The sequence below is a fragment of the Onychomys torridus genome, chromosome 14 (genome assembly GCF_903995425.1).
Source record: "Onychomys torridus chromosome 14, mOncTor1.1, whole genome shotgun sequence".
NCBI lineage: Eukaryota > Metazoa > Chordata > Mammalia > Rodentia > Cricetidae > Onychomys > Onychomys torridus.
This window is the reverse complement of record NC_050456.1, coordinates 70,392,660-70,410,980: the sequence shown is the minus strand read 5'-3', so window position 1 is coordinate 70,410,980 and position 18,321 is coordinate 70,392,660. Positions and strand designations below refer to the sequence as shown.

The 18,321-nt window shown below is 49.7% G+C and overlaps 1 protein-coding gene across 4 annotated transcripts in view; it reads left to right on the top strand.

Annotated features, from left to right (window-relative positions):
* Positions 1-18,321, top strand: part of Prima1 (proline rich membrane anchor 1) — a 53,025-nt gene that overhangs the window by 4,309 nt on the left and 30,395 nt on the right. For all 4 annotated transcript variants that reach the window (XR_004946485.1, XM_036205534.1, XM_036205533.1 and 1 more), the window contains exon 3: positions 2,318-2,453. Coding sequence is in view for 3 of the 4 variants with exons in the window: in XM_036205534.1 (XP_036061427.1) it covers positions 2,318-2,453 (136 nt within the window). In the remaining variant the exon portion in view is untranslated. The remainder of the gene's footprint in view (positions 1-2,317; positions 2,454-18,321) is intronic.

Sequence of the window (18,321 nt, the reverse complement as noted above, 5' to 3'; positions counted from 1 at the left end):
CCTACTTGTCTGTCCCAAGACACCTGTAGTTTTGCCTGAAGAGACAGGCGGTATAAAACAGCAGGGGTGCTTGCCCCAAAGAGGAATGTTTGCAAGGTGAAGAGAAAGCAGGGAACAGGGAAAGCCAAGTCAGGCTGCAAGGACAGCTTGTCCCAGACGATGGTGTAAGAAAGGGCTTGAAAGATGAAGAGAAGCCTGTTGGTGGATAAAGGGTTCAACGGAGGGCGAACTTAGCAGTTATGGGCTCACGCGGAACCAACCTATAGGAAACTCCAGTGGGGCCCCAGATAGAGCTCACCTGTTGGCAAGGACAGTCAGTTCAGGCTTGGCCCTTCTGTGAGGACAGGTTTTTGAGCTGTTGTTCACTTGGGTCTCAGTGGAGCCTTCACATGAGAGCCCAGGGTGCATTGATTTTTTTAAATGCCAGCTCCTTCATTTCTTCCTCCTTCAGTCTTGAAAGTTGGTCTCAATTTTCTTGCCTGTCATCTCATCCCATTAAACACCCTCGTGGATCTGCACCCTTGTAACCTCTCACAAAAAAAAAATAGGTCATCGTGTCAGGCTAGGTCAGACCAATGTGCTCTTCCTGAACTCTCCTGCGTTGAGTGTGCCTTGGAGACTGGAAAAGTAATTGCTCTGGCTGGGCATGGCCTGGAGTTCACGTGCTCAAGCTCTAAGTCTTAGATAGAGATGATATAGAGCAGGGAGCGGGGGTCAGGCCTAATTGGGGGAGGGACTCAGACACATGGCAGAGAGTCTGCTCTTCTTACCTCCGACTCTGACAACTGAGTCATGTCGGTGCAAGAATGAAGGACACCCATACTCTGAGGATGCATCCTTCCCTTGGAGACCCGGCTGCTTTCCAGGGTCAGAAACATAGTCAGTGGCCCTTTAAAATTCCAAGAGGTGGTCTGTAAAAGCCTGTTGGCCTTTAAGGTATTAAGCTTTAATCGGTCCAACCTCTCACTGCCACCCTGACTCCTACTATGCAGCCGCTGTGCCACCAACTGCACAGGGAGCACCCAGCCCTGTGTCCCTCCCACACAACTGAGGGACTCCAGGGGAACCCCTGCAGTGACATACTGGAGGAAGGGGCAGGGACATGGCTATTCTGTGTTTCTATTTGCTGACATGAAGCCAGAATAATTAACTGTGCTTCTCACTGAGGCAAGGGACTGCCCCTAACTCCTTTCTTCTTGTCTTGGAGTCAGCTTTGGATTCCTGACTTTACAATCCTCTGCATATGGAGGCACATGGGCAATTGTCTAACCCATGGTTCTCAGGCTGGCTCTCTCTGTGTTTGACTGGGAGACTAAAGCAAAACAGCCCAGGCCCAGCTCCCCTGCACTGGTCTCCATTCATGGGTCATAGGTAATAAGGCTAAGGCAGGAATGTGTGGGAGCCACCTGAACGGTTCCAGGACACAGCTAGAGTGAGGGACCACTGTTGATCACAACCTTCTATAGTCGACATCAAGAGACTGAGACCCATCTTGGGAAGATCCCAGGCCCAGACCTACGAGGCACAGGTTCTAGTCCATTCTTTGATGTTTGTTCATGCAAAGGCTAGCTCTCAGGGAGTGCTGGGCCCTTCCCTGAGGTGCTGGTTCTAATAGTGAGAGGGAAGCCAAGGCATGGCCCTGTCCTGGCATAGCTTACAGTCCCACAGGTTGGAACGAAGTAGCGGAAATGAGACCCGATACCAGGGAACCTCTGAGAAGGAGATTCAGCCTGGCCAAGGAAGTGACAGCAGGGCTGAATGGGGACAAAGTGGATCAGGTGGGAGAACATTCCAGCCACCAGGACAGCACATACAGTGGCCAGGGATGACTGGAGGGTGGAGGAGGAAGAGACGGATGCGTAGAGGCCTGTCAAGAGCTGCTTATGCCATGACTTGTGGGCCATGTGGTCCTCTGAGTGGTAAGGAAGTACTTGGGGGCCACTGGGAGATTGGATGGTTTGGCCACAAACTACTCAAATGCTATCTAGAGGACATCAGGAGGTTACCCTGTCCCTTGGTCATATGAGATGCAGAACAAGGCCCAGCCAGGTAACTTCCCTCTCCAAGATGAGGGGCACCCTGTCCCCCACAGACACAGAAAAGCTGGATGAGCTGTGACTAGAAAGGTAAGGGTTTAACTTGAGCTGTCTAGCTGCCACTCTTTGGGTATAACCCCTCTGAGTCCTAGCTATTCTGCCTGCTTTGACCTTAATGAAGAATTCCAAGTTGTGACCTGGAAGGGACCTGGGGCAGATTTAGTTCAGCTTCTAGCTGCCTCGTGGCCTCCTATGTCTCCTGGCTGTGTCCATATCTGCAGGTGACGTATGCTGAGCCCCAGAAGTCTTGTTCTAAGGTGACTGACAGCTGCCAACACATCTGCCAGTGCCGGCCCCCACCCCCTCTACCCCCTCCGCCTCCACCTCCACCGCCTCCCAGACTACTCTCGGCCCCAGGTAAGTGAAGGCTCATTCATTGGTTTTATTCGGGGGGTTGGGGGTTCCTCTCTATGTTTTCTTGTGTCCGGGAAGAGCTGATGAACAAGATGAGACAGAGGACAGCTCTGTCTTCTTTGTAATTTTCCACTGGCCGAGCGGGAGGGAAGCCAAGACCCAACTTTCCCCTGCAATCTGCAGAACGCTATTCCCCCAGAACGCTCCTGTGAGATGGAGAAGGATACTTCTCCATCGGTTAATCGGATAAAAGTCAATCTCCATTTGATAAGTGACCCAGCCAGGAATGTTCCGAAGGCCAGATCTTTAAAGGGGGCAGCTGCTGGCTACGATCTTAAATACCCCACCCACACAGTTTTAATTTTCAATTCTGATGCCTGTTGAAGGAGGCAGTTAGGCTAGCACCAAAGGCAAAGATCTGGGAGCCAAGATCTTGCCTTTTGGCCATTTGTACACACCTGCTGAGGCCTCTTGGGCTTGCCTCCTCCCTGGGTAACTGCATCTCTGAACAATGCAATTGCCCAGTCACACAAACAAAGGAGTATTTCTTTAGCCAGAAATGGCCTCAATCCGACTTCTGTACAGTTACGTTTCCTGCTTCAAGTGGTGATTCCTGGGGTCGCTAGAGGAGATTCTGAGCTATAGATGTGTCCCTCTAGGTTTTCCCTGTAGCATACCTATGATCATGTTGTGTGTCCACTGAATTAGGTGTGGGTGTGTTTTAAATAACCGTGATAAGGCTCTATCCCTGCCAGGCTGTGTGTCCAGCCTCTTGGTACCTAGCTGACAATACAGTGTTCAGGGCCATCTTTGCAGTTTATGTGGATTCTTTCCTTTTTATAGGTACCCCGCAACCCTCTGCTTCTAGGAGTATAACCCCAAATAACATATTCACAATCTCTCTAGCTTACTTTACATCTATGAGTCAGAGCCTTTGGGGCGGGGCTTAGCATCATCTGATGTCACTCAGCTGCAGGTTTGAGTGAGAACCTAATCCCATCAGGCCCTCTGCTCAGGCCTCTTTCTGTCCCTGACTTGCTTATCCTGAGAGAACCCATCTGCCTGTGCTAAGGGCTGGCCTGTGGCACATGTCCCTGGAGATGTCACTTTCCTTTCTTAAGACATCCTCTCTGCCTACTCTTGGCCCCCACCCTCGAGTGCTGGGATCTAATAGCTCCACACATTCAGCCAGGGTCCCTGCAGCTCTGTGTATTGCTACACACCTGCCCTGGACAGGGGGACTGTCTTGTCCTCTTGCGACCACCCAGCTCCACAGAGGATATTGTATCAGCAACCCACAGGGTGGCCTATGAGAATATGCAAATTGGTCACCAGGGACACTGGAAATTCCCGAATGGTTAGGCCAGATTCCACCCCTAAAATTCAAATTAGCCTTCCTACTGTCTTCCACCTGGGGTGGGGGCTGTCTCCTGTAAGTAGTGGCTGGGGAGGTGGATGAATTATCGCCACATGATTCACCATTCATGCAGAACCTGGTCTGTGAGATAAGTGGGCCTCTCCTGGACTGATGTGGAGGTTGTGTGAAGACATCCAACAGAAGTACAGCATGGACAAAGGCTGGGAGGTAGGACTGTGTGAGACCTGTTTGGGGATTCATAGTCCTTCAGTGGGACTGTCTTACTCCATTTCCTGTTGCTCTAAGGCAGTGCCCAAGACTTGGTAGTTTATAAAGGGAAACGCTTTGTGTTGGTTGGAATACCTAAGACTGGGAGTAGCATCTGGTAAGAGCCTCTTGCTGTTTCACGCAAAGGGCAGGCAAGTGTGTGCAGATGTGAGAGGGACAAAGCCACCCAGAACAAACTGCCCTTGAGGCTTAGCCATTCCCGAGGGAACCCATCTAGTGTCATGAGAAAGACATTAATTCCTCTTTAAGGTGTCACCTCTACATGTCACTGTGTTGGAACCCATCAAGTCTTAATATGAGTTTTGCTGGGGCAAATGACAGCCAAATCACAGCAGGGTTTAAAAGGAGCATCATGGGACAGATCTTCTGGGCCTGGGTGAGCAAGCCACATCCCATCCTGTGGATCATAGCTCACCAGTTTCCCCGTATCCAAGTATCACCTCATCTGCCTACATTTGTCTGTGTATATTCACCCCTGTCGCCATAGAATGCTTTGTAGAAGCCAGACACCAGAAACCAGGAACACTTGCTTAGATAGAAAGTGCCAGCAGAAACAAATCCAATGAAAACAAGCCAGTGCTTTGTGATGTTAATCAGAAGGCTTGTAAGAGAGTCAAAAGGAGCATGCTATGTTGATGGTGGTGCCACTGCTGGTACAGATTTTGTGTTAGTTCTCTGTCACTGTAACAAAATACCTGAGATAATTACCTTACTAAGCAGAAAGGATCGTTTTGACTGAGTTTCAGAGGGTTCAGTGTATGGTTGATTGACCCTTGGCTTCAGATATGTGTGTTGGCCCACAGTCTGTCAGAGTGGGGGTGAGTGATAGAGGAGGCCTGTTCATGTTCTGGCAGCCAAGAAGCAAGGGAAGTATGGAAGGCCTGGGACCACAGTATCCCCTTCAAGGTCACAGCCCTAATGACTTAACTTCTTCCTACTAGGCCCCACCTCCTAAATGTCCCATCTCTTCCCAGTTGTACCACAGACTGAGTATCAAGCCTTTAACACGTGGCCCTTGGAGGGCATTCAGGATCCAAACTGTAAGCGCTCTGGTGTGTTTGAACACTGTGTGCTGTCTGAAGTCTACAGTACTGCAGGGACACTGGCCCGTCTTTGGACACTGTCTGGACAGCAATGAGCCAACAGAGATGGTAGGCAGCTAAATGGCATACCATCGCACCCGCTGCTCAGAGACATCAGCAGTTTCAACTGCCTGCAGTGGGTATTGGGGTTGGTCTGTCAGACAAGAATGTGGGGCCATCTTGAGATTATTTGATGTCCAGAGCTCTCTGACACATGAAGCCAGGCTGGGTGCTGCAGAAAAGGGAGGGGGTTGAGGGCAGAGAGGGTGCCATGTGGTAGAGAGGGCAAAGCTGAGCTGTGGGCAGGAAGATGATTCTGGATGAGACGAGAATAGTCTGGTTGGAACAATGGCAGGATGCTTAGTTATAAGCAGCAGAAATGATGCTTCTGTCTGTAATGGATTCTGATTGTAATTGTCCCCCATCACCCCCTCCAGTTCTTCCCAGCTCTCACTGACCCTCTTCTACTGCCAGTGAATCTCTCCCCTTCTTTCTCATTTTATTTTTATTTGTTGGTGCCCCGGTGAGCTACATTATGGTTACTTCTAGAAGCACGGGTGAGAGGTTATTTCCAGGAACATAGGCAACTTACCAGTGGCTACACCACTGAAGAAAAGGTCTCTTTCTCCCCCTCAACAAATATTAACTGCCCATAGATCCTCGGGGAAGAGTGGGTCTTTGTGAGCCCTTTCCCCCTCCTTGACGAAATATTGACAAACCCAGTCCTGTGCAGATAATCTCAGATGCTGGGAGTTCAAGAGTGCCATGACCATGTCATGTCCAGAAGACAGCATTCCACAGGGCTCCACTCCTTCCTCTGGCATTTATGTTCTTTCCACCCCACATGAGCCTTGGAGGAAGTGATAAAAATGGTTCATTGAGGGCCAAGCATTCAACCCTTATTCTTATTGCAATAATTGCTACCTATGGCAACAGAAAGCTTCTCCCAGGGGCATTTACATCAATATTTAGAAGGCCCTTGTGCCTGTACATAATATCCATTTAGCAAAATGATAACAGTAGGTTCCTCATGATGGTCTATGACAAGGGCTTTTGATCAGGTTTACAGTGCCAAACACTGTGTCCTTCTGGTGGAGCAGTCCTCAATTTCAAGCAGAAAGTGGTTGATTACCCCTATAACAGTCATGCCACTATCACACCAGTAGGCACATCTTGCCTTGCTAGGTCAGTAGTGTAGCATGCAGGGTCCACAGCAGAGTGAGAGTTTGATGGTAGTCCTTCCACAGCAAAGTCACAGATTTTATTGTGGCGTTTTCACACCTACGTGCTTTTGCACTTTGTCCTTATTATCTCCCTCCCCACTGCCTTCTCTCTCCCTTTTCTTTCTAGAAATACTTCTGGGAGTGACTTGTGCAATACACAAGTTAGAGAGAAAGATGATAGCCTTTTAGCTCATGAATCAGAATGTTGCAGTATTAGATTTGCTGTGTCCATGGATGATCTGGGATCTCTTTCCTCTCTCTTCCTGTCTTTCCGTCTTGGTCTCTCTCAATCGCTCTGCTGTCCCTATGGCTCTAAACTCCAGGACCCCCTCAACACTGCAGGTTCTTCATTTAGAAAATAGGCTATAGATCACCCATGTCCCTGCCAACACACACACACACACACACACACACACACACACACACACACACACACACGACCCGAGAACTCTCAAAGGAGAGAAATACTTCTGAATCCTGGCCAGGCAGCGGTGGAAATCATTTGTGAAAGAAGCCGCCTGAGGATACCAGCTAGACTCAGAGGCTAAAGGGATGTTACTGAGGAAAGAACATCCAATTCCCAAAGGGGATTCCCTGGTCATTCAAGTCAAGAACACTTTCTTCAGGCCTCAGCTCTGACCAGTGCATGGAAAGCTCCTGGCTTATAGCTGCTAGTTGACAAGCTCTCTAAAGGAGATTCTGCCTAAGAGATGGGTTGGTCTAGCTTGTGAAATGTCTGTGATGGTGTCTCCATTTCTACCAGATGGGCAGGGAGATAGGACTTGAGGAGGAAGTTGGGAAGGCATGGGGCTGAGAGAGGCTGACAGGACAGGAGCAGCTGTCACAGAAGTACAAGGCTTGAGGAGCACATGCCTGGAGTAGACAGCACAGAGAGAGAGAGAGAGAGAGAGAGAGAGAGAGAGAGAGAGAGAGAGCCCTTGGTGCAGACCCAGCGGAGGTAATGATCAGAAGCCTTTGCAGGGATCCGTGGGTGGCCTCCATGAGACTGAGCAGCCCTCCCTCACCACTCAGACAGCACTCAGCCACTTCCTTGCTGTTCAGGGTGACCGGCTTATCCCAGTTTCTCTAGGACTCGCCTGGGCACCCAAAGTCCTGTTGGGGAAGCTGCTCAGCTGTGGGTCCCTGGCAAAAGCAAGGTGATTTTAAAAGTTGTTTCCTGTTGTGTCTATTTGGGGGATATTTGTTGCATGTGGTGCTGGGGACAGGCCTGCCCTGTATTCTGTAGGGCCCAACTCTGGGCCCTTGCTGCCACTAGGAAGGTGTCTGGAAAGAGTTGTTGTGATACAGAAGGTTCATGTGAGAGAGTGAGTGTGTGAGCAAGTGGATGAATGAGTGAGTGAGTTACTTTGTGGAGACAGTATGTAGTCCAGGCTAGCCTCAAATTTGAGATCTTCCACCTCAACCTTCTGTGTGCTGGGATTACAGACATGCACCACCACGCCTGGCACGCCATGGAAGATTCTTGAACAGAATGTTTATTTGAGGCCAACTTGTTCTCCATGCTCTGCCCATAACCCTCACACACAGGGCAAAGGACACCTGCCTGGGGGCATCTCTCTCTTTGTTCACGTTAGGGAGTTTGTGAGCTATGGCCACAGGGGGTGCCAAAGCAGGGTCCTCAGAATCCCTGGAAAGCTGTCTTAAGAAGATGGTGGACCTCCTCCCCAGCATCCCTCAGTCAGTAGGTCAGCATGGGGCCTTACAACCTGAATTCATCATTCACTTTCAAATGAGGCTGATTCTTAGTCGCAGGGGCGCTTTAAGAAGCAGAGCCCTAAAGAACACACTCAAAGGGCTTTGGAGCCTGCCAGACCCTTTCCCTCAGCTCTGGGACATCAGGCCAGCTGCAGTCTCTCAAGCCTCTGTTTTCTCCCCTGGGAAGGGCCTACTATGAAGACTGGAGATTCTGCAGGCCACCCTGGGCAAACCCTATGCCACCCCAAATGTGTTGTCACAGAGCTGGGACTCAGAGCCTGGCTTTCCTGCCCTCTAGACTTTCGTTCATTAGACACATGAATGACTCGGGCTTCTGAGCTGCTGTGAACCAGGACAAGTAGCTGTCCCTGTCACACGTGGGTATCACATGGTCTCTATATAAAGTGAACTTCTTGGAGAGCCTGCAACCCAGCATTCAGCAAGTCGAAGCTAATAAATGTGAAGGCTGGGCCAGTACGATGGTCAAGGCGCTTGCTGCCAAGCCTGACGAGCTGAGTTTGATCCCCAGGATCCACAAGGCAGAAAGAGAAAATGCCATCTGCAAGATATCCTCTGACCTCTACACATGCCTCTCTCTTGCACGCACATGCACACAAATGTAATAAAACTTTTATTAAGGTTGAACTGGGAATGATTGATCACACTTGCAATTCCAGCCCCTGGGAGGCACAGGCAGGAATATGAGAAGTTCAAGGTCGTCCTTGACTGTAGAGTGAGTTCAAGGCCAGCCTGGGCTACATGAGAACCTGTCTCAAAAAGGGATTACTAAGGCCAGCAGCTGTACTAATCTTAGGCCACTAGCCATCAAACTAGCAGTGGTCTAGATAGGAGTTTTGAACCTGGCTGAGACTAAACTTGAGATGTAGCGGGCTCTTAACATTTCACAAATGTTAAGATTCCACAACTCTTCAGCACAAAGGAAAAAAAGACTCTGAGGCTTCCATTCACAGTCCTTTCCAGCGTACGATCCTATTGTCCCTGCCTGTGACTCAGATCACCCAGGCCACAGGAAGAAGAACTGTGTACCAGCCCTCAAGGAAAAGCATGCACACCCCCTCTATGAGATGGGCTTCAAGGCGGACAGGCCAGAAATAGCCATGGCAGGGCAGAGGCGTGAGCTGGCATGTCCACAGAGCCCAAGGACTTCAAAGCACAGGGCTAGATTTTATTTATGCATTTATTTTATTCTTACAAAAATCATAAGAGAAGTTAAATGACTCCCCAAAGGCCACACAGCAGTGGCAGAGCTGGGAATGGGGTTGCTTGGGTCCCTTATGTTCCAAGAGCCACATATTAACAGAAAGATCCCAGTTAAGCTATGGAAGTTCTAGAATATTTTATTTTTGAGGCAGGGTCTCACAATGTAGGCAAGGTTGGCCTAGAATTGCAGATCCTCCCTCCTCCAGTCTTTACATGCATGTACTACCATGCTCAGCTGGAATTCCCCCCCCCCCCACACACACACATACACACTTTGAACAGAAGAAATAAACTGATGTTTAGTCCCCTGGTCCTGCAGGCAGAAGCTCTGTGAGCCCTCAGACTCTCCTTTATAATAGGTGGCATTCTCTTCACTTTCTCCAAAAAGATCAGAGCTTTAGAAGGGGAAGTCGCTTGTTCCAGGCTGCCCTGCTAGAAGGGCCAGCCTGCCTTGAGGGGTTCACATTAATTCATGCAAATCTCACCTCACCCCAGCCCTATTCTGGTTTCATATGGCTACAGAGCAAGCTACCTCAGTTGATGACCCACAGATCGGTTGCTAACTCACTTCCCAGATTACAGGCTCCACTGATCCCTCGGAGATGTTCTCCCCAAGCACTTTTTATGAAGTTGTAGTTAACTGCCTGGGCCTGGGTCATTCCAAAGACTTACTCTCTCAGGTCTGGCAGTTGATAGTGGCTTGGGTCACTTGTTAGCTGGGTCCTCAGCTGGGCCATCCTCTAGAGCATCTGCACATGTTGTCACCATGTGGTCCAGGATTCCTCACAACATGGAGGCCAAGTTACAAGGTTGCAAGGCAGGCAGAAGGTGCATCCCTTTTGATGGTACGGCTGAGAAAGACATACAACACTGTGCCTATTGTGTCCTGTTTCGTAGAATCAAGTGGCCAGAGCTGGCTCATTAAGGAGTCGGCGTTAGACCTTACCTCTTAATGAAGAGGATCAGAACATTCACTTACTTCCTTTTTTCCTTTGTGTGTGTGTGTGTGTGTGTACATGCGTCTTTTGATTTTACAATGTTAGAGATGAAGCCTAGGGTTTTGCACATGCCAGGCAAATGACCTCACCCAGCTACATCCCAAGTCCTTGGCTTTTTTGTTTTGTTTTGTTTTGGTTTTTTGTTTTTTGGGTTTTTTTTGGGGGTGGTTGTTGTTGTTTTCTTTTTCTTTTTGTTTGTTTGCTTGTTTTTTTAAGATAGGCTCAGACTGGTATTGAACTCTCTCCGTAGCCCAGGCTAGCCTTGAACCATGTTTTTTCTGCCTCAGTTCTCCTAGTGCTGTCATTGTACCCTGGTTATGTTTGGCAGCCATGCTGTTCTTTAGCAACGTGCACATACCAGCACATGCTCTGTGGCTTTCCATTTTCCTTTATAGCAACCATCCCAGCTTTTAAATATGTAATTAGTTGACTAGTGCTTGAGTACTTGCCTAGGTAGGCACAATTGCTGAGTATCTTGCTAGGTCCTCAGTGATAACTCCAGCTCTTTAGCCCCTGGTCCTCAGAAGTTCATTTCCCAGATGTATTTGGGGTATCTTCTGTGCATCAGGCATTGGCTGGCTTCTGAGAATGTAGTGACCAGGACAGAAGGGTCTCCAGAGTCATGGCACTTGTGGTTTACTTTATAGATGCATGAGGAGCTGTGATAGATAGTAAGAGACATACAGAGTGCAGGAAAATGGAAGATAATATGTACTGTGCTCTGAAGGGTGTCAGGATGGCCACTGACTCTGGTGGACCTGAGATCACAGGTAATCTGGGAGCCCACTAAAGTAGGAAGCTGAGAAGATGGGAGGAAAAACACTCTTATCAGAGGGAACAGCCTGTGCAAGGTCCTCATGCGGGGCAGGGCTGTGAGAAAAGCCATTGTGGCTGCTGACTGCAGACTGTGGAAACAGGAGGGGCCTTAGAGGTGTGGGGGCAGGACAGCAGTACAGGGAGGCTGGCTGTATGGTGTGGCTGTATGGTGTGGCTGTATGGGTTGCACAGGCTACACAGACCGTCAGAGGCCAGGAAAGGAGTCTGGATTTTTACCTAAGTGCAGTAGGGAACCTCTAGATGGTAAGGCCTCACATTTGCTTTTCAGAGACTGGTCCTGTGGAAGGGAGTAAGGAAGAAGGAAAGGGTAGAGGTTAGGGCCCAGTGATGAGGCTGGTACTGTGGTCTAGCCAGAGATGGTGGTGATGGTGGCTGGACTAGTCTAGGGGTAAGTGAGAGTGCTGAGCTAACTTAGTCTGATTTGAGACCATTCTAGAAGGTCCAGGGCTGCTGGGCCTGAGGAGGAGAGGGAGATGCAGGGATGCTGCTGGGTTCTGAGGAAGAGAGAGGGATGCAGGGCTGCTGCTGGGCTCTAAGGAGTCACTGAGTGGAGGATACCACTCACTGCACCCTCTCCTGGTTTGTAATTTCACAGTAGGATGGTGATGAAGATCAAGTGGGGCCAAGGAGTGGTGCCCCATTTTTTTTTCTTCCCTGCTTAAAGCACTGAATTCCTCAGCACTAATCCAGATTTAGTGCCATGGAACCTCTAAAAGGCAACGGTTCCCATCACACACAAACCGGAGTTCTCCTGGGTCATGATGAGTGTGAAGGGGGCATGGTCTGCTTGCTCTCAGTGTCACAGCAGGTAAAGTCAGTCCCCATCACCTTAGCTTTCCTGAGGGCTGCCAGGATCCCAGTAAAGGTCCATAGATGCCACTGATCCTGCTCTTGGCTGGAGGTGGAGTTAGCACCAGATGTAGTGAGGGTGTCAAATACCCAGGGACTTCAAAAGCTTCTTGCTTCCTATTCTTCGTTGATGGGTAGTTGGTCTTTCCCAGGGCTACAAAGTTAGATTCCTGGGACTTTTGCTGGAGACACTGTTTTTATCTCGTGGTCACTGATCCGAGTTCCTGGTCTTGGAGGAAGGACCTGGAGGCCATCTGGTCTCTGGCTCTTTCCAGCTGTATCCTGGTCACTCTGCCTCTCAGGGTTCCTGTTTAATGCATCTCAGAGGTAGTTATGTGAGCTAAAAAAATATGAATGAGGGCCTGGCACTGCCCCTGGTGGGTGGCCAACTCCCCATAAGTAGGATTTTTGTCAGTATGAATCTTACTTTAACAAATTTCTCACGTAGGTCAGCCTCTATTCTTCCATCTGTAAAGTGGGCAAACTCACATTCTACTGTACACTAAGCCCAGGGCATCCCCAGCATGGTGCTGCAACCAGACAAGAATCTGAGATCTTTAATAGCATCCAGGGTTTCTGGTTATTAAATGTTTTTTTAACTGAATTTTCTTTTTCTCTATTCAATGAAGGAATTGTTTCAGCCTTCCATTTATTAATTTGCATCTAGCAACTAAGAACACATTACAAAGTTCCGTTTATATTAATTTACTCATACGATGATTAGTCTTGACTTGTCTGGTTTTAGAATCACCCAGGAGACACACTTCGGGGCATGTCTGAGAGGGCATTTCCCGACAGCTTTAACTGATGAGTGTGGGTGGTACCATTCAGTGGGCTGGGCTCCTGGGCTGAAGAACAAGGAGAAACTGCGCTGAGCACCAGCGTTCATCTCTCTCTGCTTCCTGGCTGTGGTCATAACGTGATCAGCCACATCAAACCCCTGCTGCTGCTCCTTCCCCACCATGATGCACTGTATCATCAAACCAGAAGTCCAAATAGACCCTTCCTTCTTTAAGTTGCTTCTTGTTAGGTGCGTGCATGTGTGTGTGATCACAGGAAAAGTCACTAATCTTTGATTTGCTGAACACATACTTATCAAGAGTTTGTGCTATGGCACGTTGTAGGGCTATATCTCTGCTTGTGCAGGGCCCCTTCTTCTAGGGGACTGCCTGAACCTCAACTGCTTGAGCTGGCTTCCCATGCACATCACACCAGCTTTCCAAATATTCTAATCCCATCCTGCACGGGCTTGGTGTATAGCTGCCCAGGTGACTCATGAGTCAAGGTCACATGGCAGGATGGATCTAACCAGCAAAGGGAAAACATGGGTGTGATGGAGTTGGACTGGCTTCCTCTGTCTCTGGCCGTGGGGACATCACTGTTCTAGGCTATCCGATATTGAGTATGTTGAAGGCACAGGGTCAGGTTCACCTTGGTAGAGTTCTGCCTGAGTTCTGTTTTACTTCCCAGGCCAGGAGCCTGTGCCGCAAGGCACCTTTTGGGCCATTCTTTCTGGGTCCACTTTTCATCCACGGCAGGGGGTCCTCAGAGAGGCTGCTCTCACTGGAATCGGTGACCCTGAACAAGTCACCTCACTTTGTTGATCTCAACTTCCAGATGTGAAATGGGAGCACAGCTGCTGCTAAATGCTGACAAGTTACTGTGAAGATGAGGAGCTAGCAACGAGTCGGGGTCCAGGCTGCACCTGTGTTAATTCTTGTTTCTTTGTGTGTGTACGTGCACACATGTGTGTGCTCATGTGAGTGGCTATGCATGTATACTAGAGTGCACATGTGTGTGTATACTTATGGAGGCCAGAGGTCAACCTCAGGTGTTGTTTCTTGGGGGGCCACACACTTTGTTTTTTGTTGTTTTTTTTTTAAGACAGGGTCTCTCTGGGCTGGAGCCCACTGTCTCTGTGTTCCAGTGCTAGGGTGATAATTGAACACCACATCGTCTGACTTTTCTAAAATGTGGGTCCTGGGGATTAATTTCAGGTCTTCATGTTGCGTATCAAGCACTTTACCAACTGAGCCGTCTCCCAGCCTGAGTCAGCCGTTGACCTTTGACCAGTAGTGTATGCTTGCTGAGCCCACCCCCTGCACCTGTCACTGCTTGGAGGGTCTTGCCAATACTGCAGACATGAGGTACAGCAACAAGATGATGGTCGAATGTCATAGCCATGCTGTGCACCTCTGGGCTCAGGCACTTGGGTGCATCATTTCTTCCTTTGTTTCCTCCATGAGCTTACCTGATGAGGTGTAGGCACTGGGCAGCCACAAGCATAGGTCACCAGACACCTTCTCCTTCAAGTTGTCCCATACATCTCCTTTGTTTCTTTGTGGGTCCCAGAGCATGACGAACTGTCCTCACCGAGGCCAGCAGACTGGCTCCCTGATGTCTTCTATTCAGCTCTCGAAGGGGAAAACAGACTTAAGCTTTCTGCCAGGGTTCCCACTGGATGTAAATGGATTCAGTCCTCTTTTCCTTAAGACCTGAGACCACCCTGCAATTTGTTCACATCTGTTGAATCCCATGTGCCAATGCTCCACACACCACACTCTGCAGTGTCTTCGAGGCATCAAGGAGGCGTGTGGGGAGGGAGATGTGACCTTGGACCTGAAGTGGCAGTTCTTGGCTATCATCTGTCGCTGGCACCCTAGAGGCGAGAGGCTAGCTAACTAGTGTCATGTCATCAAACATCTGTTAGTCCCTCTCTCCTAGCAAACCTGACCCCAAGAGAACACATTCTCAGAAGGCCCAAATGACCCTCTCAAAGTTACCATCAATGCGGTACCCGGGACCCAAACCCAGGCCTCTCAAGTCTGGAAATTCCCCAGGCACAGCAGATGTCAGGTGCTATGAGTGTATTTGTGGCTTGTTTTCAGTCCACCTCCAGGACCCATCGCCTTCCCAGCTTAGCACCAAGACAGATATGCAACCATTGCCAACTGCTGTCTTAGAATCTGTAGCAACTACGGCTATGAAAATGGCCCAGTCCCCTCTTTACACACTACCAGGAAGCGTGGAGGAAAACATTTGGTCCCGGATGCCAATGACTTTTAACATCTTTTTTATCTGCTTCCGTCTGTATTCTATTTTATGTCCCTATCCTTGTGTTAAGTTTTACACGGGGACAAATTAGAAACAGTCCGTTAGAATACATTACTTAGAGAAAATGTTTGCTGGAAAGAAGCTATGAGCTGGCTTTCACAGGTGGCCAAGATGCAGCAGGGGGTGCTAAGAAGCAAGGGGTGCTGACTTGGTTTCCCCAAAGTGATTAATAATTGAGAAAGGATATGTGTGCAGGGGCATGCGTTCCAGAAAAAACAAAAAACAAAAAAAAACAAAAAAACACATCTGGCCGGGTGGTGGTGGCACAGGCCTTTAATCCCAGCACTCCTAGAGGCAGAGCCAGGCGGATCTCTGTGAGTTCAAGGCCAGCCTGGTCTACAGAGCGAGTTCCAGGATAGGCTCCAAAGCTACACAGAGAAACCTTGTCTCGAAAAAATTTTTTAAAAAAGAAAAGGAAAGAACCCATCTGCTTACTACCTTCAAGCCATTCCCAGGGTAGATTCTGTAAGCCAGGACCTGAACTCTACACCCAGCACTAGTGATTTGGAACCAGGTGACACATCACAGCAGCAAGCCTCCCCCCCCTCCCCATCCCCAATCCCACCCCCACCCCCCTACCTCCCACCCCCCCGCAACCTTGCATGGACCTCATTTCTACTCACAGGGCAGTTGGGAGAGTCAAGACAACGCTTAGGCTGGCACCCATCATGGGGGATGAGGGAAGGGGACCTGTCAGTGTGTCATCTCTTTAATATCATTACAAAATTCACCTAGGATGTCCCACTTGTGTCCAGGACAAAGCCACTAATTTAGCCTATGAAGTGTCTGCTCCTATCCCCAGGTTCAGGGACTGTCTGTACGTCTTCGTCCCCCCTGGTGGTACTGGACTTGACACACTTGAGTGCATGCCAGGTGCTTGCATAAACGCAAGCCTGAGAGAGAGACAGGATGTTGCAGATAGGGGGTGGCTGTCCAGGAGAGGGGAGCAGAGAGGGGACTCAGGTTTTATCTAGTCCTGCCTGTCACTTGGTAGCAGTTTTTGGGACTCTGTCTGACTTAGATTTCTCCAGAAACAGATGCTGAGCAAGGAGTCAAGTGTAAGGGGCCATTTGGGCATTAATCCTAGGAAACACCTGTAGGGAGGTGAGGATGAGAAGGATGGCAGCCAGCCGTGGTGGCTATTACACCTGACCCTGGAGCTCAGGGCAGTAGTACAGACTGGTACCCCAGAGCCACTGGCAGGGGGGCGGTTCGCTGTCATACTAATTAGTCACAGCTGGTGAACTGGAGTGTCCTTCCCCGGGCAAAGAGGCAATACATCCCAGAAGCATCTGCCGTTAAGTGATTACTTTCTTCGATTGAAACTAATGTGGCTGAGCTTGTCCCGTCAGACTCATTGGGTCTGTATCTTCTGGAGTCCCATCAGGAACCCACACCTCTCTCTCCTACACAGAGAAAGTGTGAGTGGTCCCGAGAGATGGCACCATCAGTAAGGCACAAAGAACCGGAGTTTTATCTCTAGAACCCACATGGGGAAAAAAAGCAGAGCATGATGGTGCATGCACATAAATGTATATGCACTGTGCCCACATGAACAGACACACACACCTTCACACATGTGTCGCTCACAAACATTTGTGTAACAAACATTTCTAGAGCCCGGAGCCTGTCAAGTCCTTTGCTGTGGCCACCGGCTGAGGATGACACAGTGGAGCTGAGGACCCCATGGGGGAAGGCTTATAGTGTTCTGTTTTATCTCAGGTAGAGTTTAAGGAGTTTGTAACAATGCAGGGAGAGTGAATATAAAGACATTGTGAGCTACTTATTCAGTGTGCCCCTCTCCAGGGTTAGCCAGAGAAAAGGAGCCTGACTGGAGCAAGTCACCTGGAGGAGCCACCAGAGGAGCAGAGATAGGACAAGAAGTCTCAAGTAAAAAGCTGGCCTTGGAGGAGGGAGGGGTGCTCCAGCAGGGATGAGGCAGCGGGTACAGAAAACACAAGCTGAGTTGCAGGGGCTGAAGGCCAAGCTTGGAGAGGAGGTGGTGGGCCAGGGCTCAGAACACAGCCCAGCCAGGCAGAGGCTGGAAAAGGGCCTGAAAAGTCACCAGGCCAGCCACTGGGGGGAGGGAACAAGAACTCCTAGATTATGGTGACTGGTGTGGTCAAGGTGTCTCTTGAGCAAGAGCAGTGTGACAACGGAAATCTAAACTCCAGGTTTGTCACAGAGCCTTGAAGATACGAGAGTCTGAAGCTGAGGCAGATGCTTCCACTAGCACTAAGGATGGGGCTGTGGACGCCATTCACAGTGGTCCTGGAGCCACAGAGCTCCCTGGGGAGAGTGCAGTGAGGAGAGGTGGGTGAAGACGTAGCCTGAGGTTCATGAAGCCCAGGAGCCTGGGGAAGAGTCTGAGGAACGACCCAGGCATGGGGAGAGAGGAGCCAGAAGCCAGGGAGGAGCTGAGGACGGAAGTGTTTGCTAGAACAGCAACGAGGTGTGTGTGCACTGCCCTTTATCGGTTCTCCCTCAGTTATCCACATCCAGAGATCTCAAATACTGAATGGAGAGGATGAAGGAGACAGGGCATTTGGAGCCAAACAAGTGGGTGTTTCCACTCAGGGTCCAGCCTTGGGAAGCAGTCAGTGATGGGAGCTTGTAGAATCCAGGAACTTCAAGGAGAAAGCAAAGCTCCTGTGGGCGTGGAAAGTGCGCAGGCATGCACTTGGCCTTAGAGAAGTATTTGGACCCCAGGGAGAGGTACTGGTCTAGAGTGAGGGAAGTGTAAGCCAAAGGGGGAAAAGACAGCATGAGTGTGGTCAGGACCACTCAAGGCCCCCCATGGATGTTCTGGTCAACACTGTTACAGACATGTGCTAATGGAGGTTCTGAGGCTGGGCCCCTGAGGAGCCACACTGAGGACATTTGGGAGTAAGCCATCTCTCACTCATTCGAACATTTTATTAAACATGTCTCCAGAACTTGAGATATGCTCTAGGATGGAATGGATGCAGAACTGACATTCTGGCAGGGGATAAAGACCAGAAGCAATCAATGTGCTAATCCTTTGAGCCAGACCGTGGCAGGTGTGCTGGAGATAGAAAGGGCTAGGGTGTGAGGGGGAGCTGGCTGGAGCAGGCCAGGTCACAGGAAGAGAAGACAGTGTCTGAGAGAACGCGTGGAAGGGTCTGGGGAGAGGACAGCCAGGGCTAAAGCCTGAGTTTGGACACT